This window comes from Hemicordylus capensis, chromosome 8, assembly GCF_027244095.1.
Source record: "Hemicordylus capensis ecotype Gifberg chromosome 8, rHemCap1.1.pri, whole genome shotgun sequence".
NCBI classification, from domain to species: domain Eukaryota; kingdom Metazoa; phylum Chordata; class Lepidosauria; order Squamata; family Cordylidae; genus Hemicordylus; species Hemicordylus capensis.
The window spans coordinates 20,626,435-20,643,381 of NC_069664.1; the positions used below are offsets into that span (position 1 = coordinate 20,626,435).

Below are 16,947 nucleotides of genomic sequence, written 5' to 3' on the forward strand. Positions count from 1 at the left end.
TGTCCACCCCTGCTAACTGGGCAAAGAGGCACCTTTTTAATGTGATGATTCTCTTTATTTAGCAGGGAGAGAGTAACTGGCCCTATCAACCTCCAGCACAGTACCTCCAGTGACTGTTGCTGGTGTATATCTCATGTTTATTTTTAGATTGTGAGCCCTTTGGGGACAGGGATCCATCTTTATTTATTTGTTTGTTTATTATTTCTCTATGTAAACCACTTTATTATTATTTATTATTTCTCTATGTAAACCACTTTGGAAACTTTTGTTGAAAAGCGGTATTTAAATATTTGTTGCTCTTGTTAAAGATTTTTAATTGATGCACCAGCTAATCATTTAGGGCAGGGATCCTCAACGTTGGGCCCCCAGATGTTATTGGACTTCAACTCCCATAATCCCCAACCAAAGGCCACTGGGGTTTGGGATTATGGGAGTTGAAGTCCACTAACATCTGGGGGCCCAACGTTGAGGATCCCTGATTTAGGGCATTAATTGGAAGGTGATTTTTGAAGGTGATTTTTGAAGAGAACATTTCCATCAAAATAGGAAGATATAGAATGCAAAATAGTATCTTTTATACACCTAATTTTTTAAAAAGTGCCTTCAGAAATCAAAGCCCCTCCAAATTGTAGAAGATCTATGGTTGAAATAGATGCTGATCCTTGATTCCAGCTGAATACTGTTGAAATTTTATTAGTTCTGTCATTATTGTTTTCCACTCTGAGTGCAGGAGGTAAACATTTTAAACATATAAATTAATTGGAAGAAGGAGAATACTCTGCTAGATTTGTGTGCAAGCTAAAAAGAAAATACTTTTTTTTTAAAAGTCCATCAGATCTTTTGCGAGTGGAAAAGAGCCACCAACAGGACCTTGTCGTTTGCTTTGGAGTTGGCTATTCAAGAGTTCTCAGTTGCCCCTGAAGCCCTATAGTTGTTGTTTAGGGTCAGCCCCACTGATTAATCACCTGGGAGCATTTTAATCTGTAATTTAGAGTAATTTAGAGTTCCGTCACCACACCAGTTAATCAGTTAAAATTTGCCGCTCCAGGTTTACTGTGGCCATAGATCATGGATCAGATAGCACGAGTATTAGCATAACTTGGTGGCCGTTGCAAATTCTTGGGCAGTGGCAGGCAGAAATAGCCGTTGCAGTGCCGCTATGAATCTGCACGAAGGCAAGTCCCTCTCCCCAGGTGACAATTCCCAGTGCAAAGACTGCTGCCGTAAACAAGGCAACGCTGACAAACAGGAGTGGTATCTAGCAAGCAGCCGGTGCCTGAGAGAACACCTGCATTCAGATTACGAGAGGGCATCAGCTCAGGATTAGTGCAGCTAAGGCGCTCCAGGTAAGGCAGAACCCAATGAATGCATGGAAGAGCCCCACTGGGGTGCTTGGGAGGTGTCAGAAGTCAGGGAGAACATAATTTTTGTGCTGGGCTAAGTCTAGGCAGAAGCCAGAAAACAGTGGCAAATGCAAGCGATTTTAGTCGCTGTTGGGAGTAGGGGAAACTTGTTTGGGATCGCCGTTTTGGGAAACGAGTACTCTGCAACAGGGATGGACAGCCCAGAAGCCACTTCAGCAGTATGAGATCCAAACGTGTATTTTGCAACATAAAATACTCCATCAGGCGCCACCATAACATCCGTAGTTGGTTTTCGATGACATCGGTAGCATCCTGCAGTTGGGGCTTCAGAGTCATGGAGACGTGCCCCCAGTCATAGCTGGGAAATTGCATGCAAAGTCATGTGGCAGCATAGTGTGGAATAATTTGGTTGCATGCCATTTCAAAACGCCTCTCTTTCTCATATGAGTGGGCAGTTTTGGTGGGCTTCGGAAGCTAGGATAAATCAGCTGGGAGACCAGATTGTGAGCCTCTAGTTTGCTGTCCCTGCGGTAGAGGAAAGTGGCAGTTTCCACATTTCACTCCTCGAGGCCATTTAGGCTCTGTTGAGGATCAGAAGGGAACCCCACCTTGCCTCTGGCACGGAAATGTCACTCGTCTTGATTTGCTTCTTTCTTTCTGAGAAATGAGGGGGGTAGGTTTTTCCTGTTTTATGTGTTTCAGTGGGTGGGTGGGAGGAATCAGACATTTGTCCATGAGAGAGATCCCAAACTTCAAAACTCCCGTCCCTATTCTGCCTTCTATATACAATGCCAGTTGGCCAGCACAAAATTAAGTACTACTTATACAATCAATCTATGGGTGGTTATGATCACCAGCCGTTAGGAGTAGATAGATTTTGTGGACGGGGAGGGTCTATCAGTCTCTGTAGCCATGAAAATGTGGAATGGAGCCTCCATGTGCGGAAGCAGAACCAGATATAGGATTTTTTTAAAAAAAGAAAAACACCCAATGCTGTGCTATAAACAGACCTACATAACCAAACTTTAAAAAAAAAAATCCTCTACTTTGGAGTGACTCTTTGAGGCACTATAGGCCAAAAGATGGAAGACTCCAAGGAGAAGTGGGTGCTGCCCAGCCCCCATGTAGTTTTTGCAACCCCAGTTTTGAGGCATAGCATATTAAATTTTCAGATCATGATTAATATGTTAAAAAGGCCTATAGGTAGAAGAAGAGATCCCATAACTCAGGGGGCTCAGTGGAAGAACAGTGGAAGAACACCTTTTGCATGCAGAAGGTCCCAGGTTCAATTTCTGGCAGCATCTCCAGGTAGGGCTGGGAAAGACTCCTGCCTGAAACCCTGGAAAAGCTGCTGCCATTCAGTGTAGACAATACTGAGCTAGGCGGACCAAGGGCCTGACTCAGTATATGGCAGCTTCCTATGAGCGTAGCTCGCTCCTGGTTTTCTCCACGGCAGCAAGCAGAAACCGCTTCTGCTCCAGCCAGGTCTAGCTAAGCCAACCTCCTAGCTGCTGCTTCGACACTGGTTGGGTGAATCCTTCCTTGTGCAAGGGCGTGCAGCACAGATCAGGTTCTCTCCCCCTGCAGTTCTGAGCTGGCACTGATTCCCCTACCACATGCTCTTTAGACTGGAAGGGAAAGCTAGCCTGGAAGGCCCAGGACTGGAACGCTAAGCCTAATCCAGGAGCAGTTGCGCGTAAGAGGAGGCTGGCCCTGCTTCTGGGACTCAGAGGTATGCCTCTTAATTTAAAATCCTCAGCAAACGAGCATTGGCAGCAGCAGAGCTACTTTTAAAAAAAGCAAAACGCCCTGACAGAAGGCAAATTCTCCAAGGATTTAGTAAGAGCGGACTCCCCGCCTGAAACAGGCCTTATTTTGGAGGGAGTGGAAATTCACACAGCAAAACAAGAGGAGGTTGTACTCTTGAGTATTGCTCTGAGATAGTCCACATTTTATATAATGATGAGGCTGTGTTTGGGTATTGGGGTGGGGGAGGGTCAAAGTCAATCAAGTAGACAGATTTGCTGAGATTTGCAACAGGTGTTCCCAGCTTTATTAAGAATGTAATAAATGGTTTATTAATAAATAAATAAATAAATAAGAATGTATTAACATCATTATTTGCTTCCATGCCATAAAGTATCTATGAAATTAGGAAAATGCTAATTTGGGGATAGCAAGGACCAGGTTTAGGAGAACAAGTATTTTGCTGCACAGATTAAATATGTGGAATATCTTTTAACACATTTCCATAAAGTATTTATGAAATACTTTATGGAAATATATTCCACATATTTAACCCGTGCAGCAAACTTCTTTGTTCCCCTAATCCTGGTCCTTGCTATCCCCAGACTAGCTTTTCTAGATGCATTCCATTAATTTGTCAAGATTTCATAACCTCTTACACAAGTAGCCAGCATGACTGGTCCCCTTAGCTAAGCAGGGTCTGCCCTGGTTGCATGTGAATAGGAGACTAGAAGTGTGAGCAGGGTAAGATCTTCCCCTCAGGGGATGGAACTGCCCTGGGAAGAGCATCTAGGTTCCAAGTTCCCTCCCTGGCAGCATCTCCAAGATAGGGCTGAGAGAGATTCCTGCCTGCAACCTTGGAGAAGCCGCTGCCAGTCTGTGTAGACAATACTGAGCTAGATGGACCAATGGTCTGACTCCGTATATGTTAGCTTCCTAATTAAGCTGAAGCTGCACACTCTCAGCATTGCTGGAAAATTGAGCTGCAATCGCAGAGGGTCTCCAGTGGAACCACCTATGTGTGATGCAGAGTTGAAACCATCCATGCTGCATACCAGAAGCAGTTTTTAAACTGGTTCAACTTTCATGGCTTCTTCCAATAAATTCTCATGCTCTGTCATTTTTGTAGGATAGTCCGTGAGCCAGGCCCACACATTCTGGCCATCAATACCATCTCAGGGGACTAATGGTCATAGTGATTTTTTGGCAACATCTACCCCTCTAGAGAGGAGAATTAGTTCCCTCCCTGTCCCGAAAGGCTCACAAACTAAAGTTGTCTCCAGGTAGGCTATAGAATATATATTAGATGGAGTGCATTTGTGCTTCATGACTGGAGGGGGATAACGACTTTAAATTACTTTTGGGGATGCTTGTCATTTTAAGTTAAAATGCAAAAATGGTAAATTCCATTCCTCCGCCTTCACTTGACTTGTCTTGGTTTGACACTGGAGAATGGAAGATGATGGTGATCTCGAGCATGCTCACCTAACAAGATCTGATTCTGTTTTGCAACATAAATGATGGTGGTGGGTAGGTCATATGGGTATATATATATATATATATATATATATATATATATATATATATATATATATATATAAAATATATTAAAAAGACTAATTAATCAAACAGGAGCTGTCACCTTGAAATTCTGCTGGTATAGTGTAGCATCCGGGGGAAACACTTGAAAGCATGGAGGAAACAGAAGAAAAACACCTTGTGCCTGAGGTAAGAAGCTGCATCTCGCTGCCCCCCCCCCAGGGGATTTATTCATTCACTCATTTATTTATTTATTTAAAATGTTTCTATTATTCCCCTCTAGTGTGCTGCTGTTTGTGGCAGCTTACAGTAAGACACAAATAAAACAGTGAAAGCAATAAATAGCACTAAAAGAAAACACCAAAACAAAAACAGTGGATAAAATAGGCAGAAAAGACAAAATAGCAGCCAGGATTAAAAACTGCTTATATACCAGCAACCCAGTTACAACCCCTCTTTAAAGGCATATTTTAAGGGGAGGGTTTTCTTTTAAAAAGCAACACAAACTAATAAAGAGGGAGACTGATCAAGCACTTGTCGGGGGGGGCATTCCAAAGGTGGGGGCTGAGAAAGCCCCATTGCTGGTCCCCACGAACTGGATCTTCATTCATGGTGGGGACCAGAGAAAAACTTGAGATGGCAATCTTGGATTTAAGAGAAATGGCCCAGCACAGTTTTGAATATGGGTACGATTGCCGGAGTTGGGATTTCTTTTTTCTACCCTCTTTGGCATATGTCATCTGTCTGCCACCCCTGAGATCGAGCCTTCTGGATAGCTTAGCCTTCTAGGGAGCAACAGATATAGCTCTGCTGGCTGATATTACTTTGGGAAGGCAAGTAGCCATCTTCTGCTACTTCTGCAGAAAGTGCACAGTCCTAATGCATCCGCACAGAGAGAGAGAAATGGAGCCTCATGCATTTACAGTTGCCAGTGTCATAAAACGGATGCTTCAGTATGGTTGTCTTCTCAAAAAAGTAATTGTATTGGAGAACTCTGGTCCCTTGGGGGCTTAACTAGATGTTACAAGACATGGGCTTGCCCTCACTCCATATCCCTTTGCTCCTCTTTCTCATAATGCCTAAGTAAATAGAGTGAGATGACTACAGCAGAAATCCTAAGGAAAGGGACAAATCACTCCAGCCCACGGGTCTCAAGTATGTCATGTCATGCAGTGAGATTATGCAGTTTGGTGTAGCAAGCGGGCACTAATAAGCCTACCCAGTTGCCTTCCACTGTACAATTTCTTTGTGTTACCAGCTGCGTAGGGAGGCTGATGGTGGCCCGTGTGCGGCCGCCACTGTGGCCTCCTGGCCCCACCCCCTGTGTCTGATGTTCAGAGGTGGGGGACGTGGCCTCCCTCCCAAACGGGGCCACGCGGCCCCATTTGGAAGGGAGATCGGCCCGCGTTGTGTTGAGCAGCATGGGCCGGAGTGACTCTCCCTCCTTGAAGGCAGGGAGAGCCGTTCCGGCTGTGCTGCCAATGCAGCACAGGCCGATCTCTCTCCTAAATGGGGCCGCACAGCCCCGTTTCGGAGGGAGATCAATCGGCCCCATTTTAAGGCAGGGAGAGTCACTCCATCTACACTTCCAATGCAGCGTGGGCTGATTTTGGCTCCAAATGGAGACACGCGGGGGGGGCGTGTCTCGGGCCATGCTCATGGCCCCTGATTGGAGGCGGCCCGGGTTCTTTGATGCTTGTCATTTTAAGTTAAAATGCAAAAATGGTAAATTCCATTCCTCCGCCTTCACTTGACTTGTCTTGGCTTGACATTGGAGAATGGAAGATGATGGTGATCTCAAGCATGCTCACATAACAAGATCTGATTCTGTTTTGCAACATAAATGGTGGTGGTGGGTAGGTCATTATGTGTGTGTGTGTGTGTGTGTGTGTGTGTGTGTGTGTGTGTGTGTGTGTGTATATATATGGCTAATTAATCAAACAGCCCATGTGTGTTACCTACTTGTGACGTTTCATAAGAGCCAATCTTGGAGCTCACCTTCTTTCATTAAAGCTATGCCAATTTCCTGTTGGAACAGTTAGATAATCCCCTTTGCAAGCAATCCTTTAGGCAAAGATGAATTAGTACCTGCCTGCAACAGACTAATTCTTTTTCTCTTAGAAAGTGAGCTTCTTTGCAAAAGTTTCACATAGCACTTGAAAAGGGCTCTTAATGCATGCAGTAAATCAGAGTGATCGAAAGCTCTCAAGCACTTTGCAAGCACGAACAAAAGCATTTCCCCGATCTCAGTGTATAAGCTTTGTCTAAGCAAAAAAGCCGAGGCCCACAAACTTTGCCCGCTGTTGGCCATCGTGTTTCCCTTCTGTCCATAGGAGGATCTGATCACGGTGGGTTGAGGGGTTGGGCTCATTCGCTCAGCAGAGGTGATAAGAGTTGTTCATGCTTAATTGGGTACTTTATGTTAATTGATATAATTGATACTATCACAAGAGCACTTATGGGAGAATAACAAAGGGTTAGAGGGTTAGGGTCTGTGCATGAATTGCAGGGACAGCTCCCCCTTACTTTTTGAACCAGCCCTCTCAACTGTTGTTCTTTTAAGGCTTTGAAGGGCTTGATTTGGCTAACATTGCGAGGAGTCAGGCCAGGCTTGTGAGTTTTATCATTTGCGAAGAGTTTGGGAGGATCAGAAGTTTTTGAAGATTGACCAAGACTCTCATCCTCTTTACTGGTAGAGTTGCCACGCCCCCCTGGAATTTCGGGTTTCACCTGGATTTTTAAGCATCTCACCCAGATTGCTTAGCCCACCCAGATTTGCTCAGATTTCAGCTTTCATCTGATTTTCAAAAAGCTAAGCTCTAGCCCTTGTAGAAGTGGAGTTATGGAGCAAAAGGTGCAGTCACTCTTCTGCTCGAAAATTATTTTCAAGCCAATTTACATAATATGCAAATCCGGCACCCGGATTTGGAAAGCCAGCATACAGCAACCTTATTCACTGGACACCAGTGTTCCCTCTAAGGTGTGTGCCCATGCATGCGCACACACGTTCTTTGGTGTCTGCTCAGTTAATTTTAGATCTCGCTCAGACTGAATCAGCAAGGTCCTACTTGGAATATACGTGCACGCACACTGCCTTGACAGTGCCACCCAGAACAGAACTCATTCTGCACACAGATGGAAAAAAAACTAGAGAGAACGCTGCTGGGAACTCCTCTGTTTGGTCCTCAGTGCCTTTATCAAAGTCTGCCTTTGCAACAATGAGGGATATTGAATCCTTATTTTTAGAAAGCAACCAAGCAAGCAAGGATTCTTGGGTGCCTGAATGGCGTAGCTTATGCTGAGCGTCAACACCTTCAAATCGCAGCAGGCCAGATTGCCAACGCTTCCAACACACTCCACATTCACTTGGAACTGAAGGTGCTCAGAGATGTGGCAGTTCATATTAGGATGTCCTGGTGCTAGAACATCAGTTGGTAATTGATCCCCAATCCATTCTGAGAATCAGCTCAGGTTTAGTAGTACAGCTGACTGGTAGGGTAGCCAGAGCACATCCGTAAGAATGGCGTGCTGTTACTTGCCTATGCTAGACAAACAGCACAGTACGGCAATTATTGGGCAGAACAGCCCCATAAAATTATAAAGAATTGAAGCATAATGTCCGTTTAATGCTATAAGGAAGGAGCGAAAGAAAATGTCAGGCTGTGAAATCAGCCTGAAGTAGCCTGAATCAGACGTTATGATGTATGAAGGTACAGATGTCTGTACACTCATTTCTCATCAGAATTAGAGGGGCAATATCTCTGTTCCCTTGGGATGCTGTCCAAGATTCCCTTCACTCGCTCCTGGTCCACTAGGTAACTCCTAAGGACTACTCTGCAAAACTACAAAATAATGATAACAATGGAGAGGAGAGCTGGTCTTGTGGTAGCAAGCATGACTTGTCCCCTTAGCTAAGCAGGGTCTGCCCTGGTTGCATATGAATGGGAGATTTGATGTGTGAGCAGCACTATAAGATATTCCCCTCAGGGGATGGAGCCACTCTGGGAGGAGCAGAAGGTTCCACGTTCCCTCCCTGGCAGCATCTCCAAGAGAGGGCTGAGAGAGATTCCTGCCGGCAACCTTGGAGAAGCCACTACCAGTCTGTGTAGACAATACTTCTTGGAATACTTCTGGTTGAAATCTCCACTAGTACTATATCGGGCAGCAACGATATAGGAGGATGCTGAAAGGCATAATTTCATACTGCGTGGGAGATGGGAATGGTAAAGCCCTCCTGTATATTCTACCAAAGAAAGCCACAGGGCTCTGTGGCCGCCAAGAGTTGAAATTGACTTGACAACACACTTTACCTTTAATCCCCGTTAATTGCCCTTTCCCCCAGTTCTGCGACGTCTTCCTTATTATACTTATTGTGTGAATTCACAATAACATGTGCATTCAGGGGCCAGTCAAGTTGGGCACTGATGGTGGCCATTGCAAGGCTCTCCAAACGGCTGTAGCCCCTCCACCCCAACCATTGGTAGTACAGGGCTTTGCCCCAGGGGTCCCTGACACTGACTGTGATTATGAGGTAAAAGTAAAGTGTGTCGCCGAGTCGGTTTCAACTCTTGACGACAACGGAGCCCTGTGTTTGTGTTTGGTAGAATACAGGAGGGGTTGACCATTGCCATCTCCCGCACAGTAGGAGATGATGCCTTTCAGCATCTTCTTATATTGCTGCTGCCCGATATAGGCGTTTCCCATAGTCTGGGAAACATCAGCGGGGATTCGAACCTGCAACCTCTGGCTTGCTAGTCAAGTCATTTCCTCACTGTGCCAGGAGCATCTGCTTTGCTTTAACCAATCAATCAATTAACTAAACTAATTAAATTGATGTACCACCTGACTCCCAAGGCTCTAGGCATAGTTCACAAAAACAAACACAACAAAAACAAAATAAGCCCAAACAATTTAAAACATTCAAAGATTACTAAAAGCCTGGCTTTAAAAAAAAAAGTGTCTTAAGGGCTCTTCTAAAGGTTGGTAAAGATGTTAAACCATGAGCATCTGTAGGGAGTGCATTCCATAGCCCAGGAGCAACTACAGAGAAGGCCCATTCCTGAATCACTGCCAGATGATTTGGTGACATCAGGAGACAGACCTCTCTCGATGACCTTAATACTGCACGCACAAGGTCCCAGGTTTAATCCCTGTCATCTCCAAGTATGCTTGGACAATACCTATTTGAGGCCCTGGATGGCCACTATCAGTGAGTGTAGACCATACTGAACTAGGTGGTCCCAATGGTCTGACTTGATATAGGGCAGTTCCCCATGTAACCTATGTGCGTGAATTGCATTATTTCAGTTTTAGCTGCTGGACTATGCAGATCGATGGTGCATCTCTCAGATTCTGTGGCAATTTCTTCCATTCCCTGGATACATCTTGCTGTCTGGACACCTGCTCTTCTTTTCAGCCCACGTTTCCATTGGCTCGGTTTCCCTGCATCGTTCCCGAGTTTACCCTCCCAGATGACATGGCATTTGGTCTTGTATCATTTACTTATTTAAAGATTAAGCAGCTCAATAAGATTTTGCACTGAAATTGGCTGCCAATATCTGGCAGAGCTGAGGAATGTGATCAAACAAAATGCGTAGGCTGGATTCATGGAAAGATTCATGCTGTTTTTGAGGACAGGCTGTTGCTTAACTGGTCTATAGTTTGAATGGAAAGGAAGTGCGCGCGCTCTCTCTCTCTCTCTCTCTCTCTCTCTCTCTCTCCCTCAGATAGAGAGAAGATACTGCACCTAAATAGCTGTTGTTCATATCTGTGATTTTTTTCACCTGCTGTGATTTCAGCCGTGTGCGTGGAACACCTGTTGAGCAAATTGACAGCTGAAGACAGAGTGATGCTTCTTACACCCTCTTCTGTCTTATTTTTGGTGGTGGTAGAAATGCCCCTCTGCTGTTTCTCCAGAACTCACTGTGAAAATGAAAACAAGACATTAAGTTACTAGCAATCACATACCCATTCCCAACTGCAAGAAGGCAGAGAGCCACCATGGTCAAAATGTGACCTTGGAAGACACAATAAGTGTGTTTTTGCTACTTCTTTCGGGTGTTTGGTTGTGGCTGTGTGTGGCTGTGTGTGCACAGATGCAGAATGTATTAGCCAAGTAAAATAGGGCTGTGAGGTTTAACTTTCCTGTTTGGAATTCCCATTTTATGACATGGTACCTGCCTTGAAAATTGAAATTTCAGAATGAAAGTTGGTGTGTTCATTCGGGACACAAATCTGTGCATCAAGTTCAAACATCAGCTCAATCCATACCTGTTTTTCAGTAGGGCAGGGAAGATTGCAAAATACACCATAATGCTGTATCTGAAGTGGGACCACTCAAAACACTGGGATTGGCTGGTTTATTTTCATCCACAAGATACATTGGATTGAAATCTAGCAATCCACAAAATAAAAATTCATCTACACAATACATTAATCACTGTTCCTAAAGAATCTTAAAATGATTAACAAAATATAAAAACGCCATAAAAATCCACCAGCGTGTGATGTTATATTTGTAAACACTCCTGCTACCTGTGAGTTCCTGTCCCAGGTACAGGTTCACCCGCTCATTGAGCTGGTTTATTTCACATCTCCCTGGTTGGTTGTGGAGGAGAGGGAATGGTCCTGGATGCCTCTCCTTTGCAGGGTCACGACAGTAAAAACATCCCTTTATCTCAATATACTGTAGCTACATGTCTCAATGTTGGGCCATTTTGCGCATTGTCAATGAGTCATCCATTTGATGGGTTGTTAATGCATCAGTTTGTTTTCTTCTAGGTGCCTTGCCCCACAGTAGCAAGGCTGTTCTGTTTCTCAGGACTATGACTTTATTTTTATAGATATTTTTTAAAATCCCTAAGTAGACATTACAAGGGTTTGTTTCTGATTCACATCTCTCCAATAGCACAGTGTGGAGAAAGCTGATAGATGGGTGGCACTATGTCCAGGGTCAGAGAGAGTTGCATGCATAGTGGCATTAAGGGGTAATGGGTGGTTGTGAAAAGGGCCTCTGAAGAAGGTCTGGAGCTTGGTTTATGTGAGGCAGACTTCCAGCTTATCTCCAGAAAAGGAAGCCAGCTCTAGCATGGGACTTGTTGCAGTGGTGCAGAGGGTGCTTGTGAATGCACACCAATGGGATGGTGCTTTATTGGTTCTGCTGTACCAGTGAATAATTATCCTGTACCATGCACTAAATGATTGTTTTGGGGTTGCTTTCAAGATGGATGCCACTTGAGGTCAATGGAGCTCTAGCAACATGGGGTCAGGAACAGGTCTTTGCTTGAATTCCATGTTTAGGCTGACTGATTTCTTTGCCTCATATCTAAGATTACCATCCCTCCTAGCAAGACCCAAAGGCTGGGTGTTATTTTGGAAATTGAAGTCACGTCCAGAGAGATGCCTTTTAGAGGCCCTCTGGTAGCTTTCCCACACCCAGTGCAAGTTGCTTAAAGAAGCTGGTATTGCCCTAACCATTGTTGTTGTTCATTGAATTTCCCGCAATGCAAGCTCTAAATGAATAATTGCCAAGTGTAACTAAAAATAGGAATCGTACTCCTCCCTACCTCTGATCTCTCAGAATTTCCTGTTCCACCTTTCCATAATACGTAAGTGCAACTCTTATGTGGCAAAGTGCTGTGATTCTAAGGGCATTCAAAAGATAACTTGAATAAGTTATCTTTTGAATAAAAGATAACTTTTAGAATGTGAGCCCTTTGGGGACAGGGAGCCATCTTATTTGTTTTATTTCTCTTTGTAAACCACCCTGAGCCATTTTTGGAAGGGTGGTATAGAAATCGAATTAATAACAACAACAACAACTTCCAAGAAGAATGGTGGTTTCCCAGCAGTTCTTCAGTGTAAAAAGAGCCCCAAAAGTATGAAAGGGGGTAGTTTGCTAGTTTATGGATGGGTCAGGACTGAATGAGTGCTGAGATTGGAGAACTTCACTTACATAGGGGATATTTTGTAGCCCTCTTTCTCTGTTGACTCATCGAAACCCAAGTCTGTACAACTTTTGGAAATGCCATAAAACATCTGAGTTCTATTTGAGTTACCATGTCTGGATTTCAACGCAACCAACGACAGCAGTGGTATTTTCAGTTATTAGCCATCTTATTTATTTTAAACTCACTTTAAAATGTTCTAAATACCTTGTTAACCATCTTGAATCTTTCGGACACAGCTAGCTAGAAATGTAAATCGGGGTAGATGTTGAATCCATATTGTACATTTTTAAAACATGTGGGGGCATTCATAAATGCTATTAGACTGACTTTCCCTGTTACGCTCTGTTCAGCATCTGCTCCAGTCTCTTCCCCATGCTCCCTGGCCAACTGAGGTTCAGGGTGTGGGAAAACAGAACAGGACCTTTTTGGTTGAGGCACTGATACTCTGGCATGCATTCCCTAGAGAAGCTTGTCTGGCTCTGTCATTGTATGCCTTCTGGGGCAGAACTGGAGGAAGCTGAACTGATTATCTGTTCTGATGGCTAACTCTCAATATTCTTTTGTATTACGGTTTTTAATATTGCCTTGATTATCTGTATCGTTATGCAGTTAGCCACTTTGAGTTACCTTAATAAAAGAGGACCTTAAGTGGTGCAGTGGGGAAATGCTTGACTAACAAGCAGAACGTAGCCGGTTCGAATCCCCGCTGGTATGCTTCCCAGACTATGGGAAACACCTATATCGGGCAGCAGTGATATAGGAAGCTGCTGAAAGGCATCATCTCACACTGCACGGGAGGAGGCAATGGTAAAGCCCTCCTGTATTCTACCAAAGAAAACCACAGGGCTCTGTGTGTGCCAGGAGTCGAAATCGACTTGACGGCACACTTTACCTTTAGGATCAATTTAAATAAATATATATACACATATATATTTTTCCCCACCTGTGTCTTGAAGTGGTGCAGTCCAGGCTGAGACCAGCTCACTCGACCTGCTGTGCAGTGTATAGATCAGCTGTTAGTTTTCCATTAGGCTTTCACCTACCCTGTTTCCCCGAAAGTAAGACCTACCCCGAAAGTAAGACCTAGCAGTAATTTCTGATGTACCGCTAATATGCCCTAGTGCATTTTGGGGGGCTAAAATTAATATAAGACACTGTCTTATTTTTGGGGAAACACGGTAAGTTTTTCCTCTCCCTTCCACTACATGTACTAGCATCTCATTGGAATACACAATCTTTGCAGTCCAGTTACATGAAGAAAATCTCCAGGCATCAGCAAACTCAGAAGTGGGGTGTGGTGGGGTGGACGGGCTTGTATGCGAATGGGGTTTGATTTGATTTTAGCCTTGAATCAAATTGTCTCAACATGTGGGAGACTGAACTTTGTGAATGAGGAAGGAACTGCAAAGAGAATGGCTAAGTCTGAATTTATTCCATCAGATCTGTATGGCAGCATAATTGTTTCCTAATGGTGACTTTGTTCTGAGGTGCCTTGTGAATTCCGCCAGATCTGTTCGGGTTTTATCCAAACCAGATTACTTCATCCTTTTTCTCTCTCCTCCACCCTAGTCTTGGTTTGATCTGGATAGTGTGACTTTTCTTCAGTAATCATGAGAAATTTCTCTCTCGTTAATGGTTGTTTGAAAATCTCAGCATTACAAATCCATCATTAATACACCCCTTGCAATTTTTCAGAGCACTTCCCGGAATATCTTGCAGTACTCTCATGGAGTAATCCATCCAAATGAAAATTAAGGCAGGCCCTGCTTAGCAAAGGGACCAATTCATGCTGCCTGCCTCAGTTCTGATAGACCTCTCGACCGCTTTCAGTATCACCAAAACTATCCTTCCTTCTTCTTATGATTGTCACTTGGCAGAAAATATTTTCACACTGAAAAGGGCTTCAATTAGTTAATGGAGATTTCTGTTATTGTGTGTGTGCAGTTGCACAATTAGCAGCACGGGTTTGTGCAAAGACTCATCTTCAGTTTGATGGCAGTACTGAATTCTACATTCCCCTGTGAGATTTTTTTTAAAAAGTTAAAAAGCAAGACGGTTTCTTCCAGAGTGGGGTGAGCAAACCGCATTGATTCGATCTGAGAAAAGGCATTTTGGAATGGCTTTTGCAGTAACCCAAAGCTGCATAAGTTCAAGATTCACTTCTTGTTTGGCAGCAGTAAAAGGGTTGGGTAATCAGTGTGGGGTGCATAGCCATATATATGAGCAGTAGCCTGCAGTGTCACCAGCCTAGGATTTTAAGACTTGGCACTGATGAAATAATTACCATGGAAGCACTTCCTCAAACTCCCACCCCAATAATAATAATTAAAAAAAATTCATTCCATAGCCCACAGAATCAGCTTTTGGGTATATTCTTAGGAAATCTTGCCCTGCTGGTTAAAATGGTGTAGATCAGGGGTTCCCAAAAGGAGGTACAAGTACCCCTAGGAGTACTTAAATGGCTCCCAGGGGGAACCGAGAGCCCTTCTGCCTCTATACTTCTACACAACTACTTTTTCCCCATCTGAGGATCACCAGCCAGAAGCTGACACTTCTTCAGCAATGTGTCAGCTGCAGAAAGGGAGGGAGGAGAGTGAAGACTTTCTCTGCTCCTGATTGGCTGGCTGCGTGCTGAAACTCAGCAGATCCTCACCCCTCCCCTCAGCTTGACTGATGGGCTTCAGAAAATTAGCACGGAGTAGATTTGTCCCATTAACTTCAACCAGACTGCTTATGAGTAACTTAGTGTGTATGTGAGCCAGTGATTGGGGTAAGGGTGTGTGCGTGCATGTGTGTGTGTGCGTGCGTGTGTGTGTGTGTGTGTATGCATGTGCATACACACATCTGGGAATCCCTGTTCTAGGGTATACTGAAGGGTACACTTATTTTTAAAAGGTTAAGAACCCCTGGTGTAGATCTTTAAGGCCCAGTGGATTTCCACCCTGCATAGATTTGTACTCTAGGACTTGTAGCAGGCATCAAGATGATGGGGTCATTCTTGTTTATCACTTTGTTTGTTTGAAATCAATCAATCTTCATTACGGTCCTTGCCAGCATAAAGTAGTACATTCAAACGGCATTACATTAAAATGCAACGAGTCTGACGCAATGGAAAATAATTACATGCCAAATAGTGGCTGCTGATAATTTACCTGTGTCCCCAGCTGTTGCTCATTTAGCTGATCAACATCTTGCTGTTTATTAACATCCAGCCAGAGAGCACAGATGGACTGTTCCTAAATGCAAAACCTCTCAATGCAAAAAATCTCTCTTAATGGAACACATTTGTACAGCCTGGGCATGAATGCTGGCTTGGCTTTAAAAGTTTTGACTCCTATATGTTGACTCTCCCAGTTTGGGGCTCAGCAACTTAGAGAGCAAATGGTTTTGAGTATACAGCAGGTATTCAGGACAGTAGCATGCAATTTGTGCCAACAGGCTCCCATGGCAGCTGCCACAAAGATTGCTTCCCAGGAACCTTCAACTCGCAGGTCTGTGGGCTGTGGCCTTTTTAAAGTTTCTGCCTTCTGCGAAGTCCCCGAAGCAGCAGGAAAACAGTTGGTTTCAAAGTGTCTAAAAGGATCAAACTTGAGCAGGGTGTGGGTGTGGCAGTGACTGTTCAGAGGAAGGGCAGAACAGAAGGGCTCTATTCCAAATCTGTGCAATGGGCATGTCCTCTGATTTTAATTGCATTTCAGGGGAGTGCTTGGATGGTTTAAAGGCTCTTCGGCCTTTGCTGTGTGAGAAATTTTGGTTTCATTAAAAATGCACAGGCTTTAGGAGGAATGTGATCTTGTGGTCTAGAGTGAAGAGCCGTTCTTGTGGTAGCAAGCATGAATTGCTCCCTTAGCTAAGCAGGGTCCACCCTGGTTGCACATGAATGGGAGGCTACATGTGTGAGCACTGTAAGCACATCCCTTAGGGAGCTGCTCTGGGAAGAGTATCTGAGGTTCCAAGTTCCCTCCCTAGCAGCATCTCCAAGATAGGGCTGAGAGAGATTCCTGCCTGCAACCTTGGAGAAGCTGCTGCCAGTCTGTGTAGACAAATACTGAGCTAGATAGACCAATGGTCTGACTTGGTATATGGCAGCTTCCTTTATTCCTATGTGTCACCTTCTTCTAGACTGCTTTTCCGCTGGTTCAGTCTCTGCACAACACTGCTTCTTCACTCAAGCAGAGGTGAATTTCTACCTTGCACCAAATGCCTACCTAATTTGGGAGTCGTTTTGCACGCCACTTGCACATGGAAGGCACAAGTCAAGTATTCTTCGGAGAGCACCCAGAGAAGTGTTGCTTTCCTCTGATTCGTTCACCCTAGTGGAGGTTACCACATTCCTTCTGCAATATAGG

General features: G+C 44.3%; 1 protein-coding gene across 9 annotated transcripts in view; it reads left to right on the forward strand.

Moving 5' to 3' along the window:
- ST3GAL4 (ST3 beta-galactoside alpha-2,3-sialyltransferase 4) overlaps nt 1-16,947 on the forward strand; it is a 148,592-nt gene that overhangs the window by 90,245 nt on the left and 41,400 nt on the right. For 2 of the 9 annotated variants that reach the window (XM_053269222.1, XM_053269223.1), the window contains exons 1-2: nt 2,987-3,096; nt 4,743-4,838. The exons of 6 other annotated variants lie outside the window; for them this stretch is intronic. In XM_053269222.1, coding sequence (XP_053125197.1) covers nt 4,803-4,838 — 36 coding nt within the window. In that variant the 5' untranslated portion in view covers nt 2,987-3,096; nt 4,743-4,802. Of the gene's footprint in view, nt 1-2,983; nt 3,097-4,742; nt 4,839-16,947 lie in introns of those variants that run through there. One more of the 9 variants, XM_053269229.1, reaches the window with a different exon arrangement.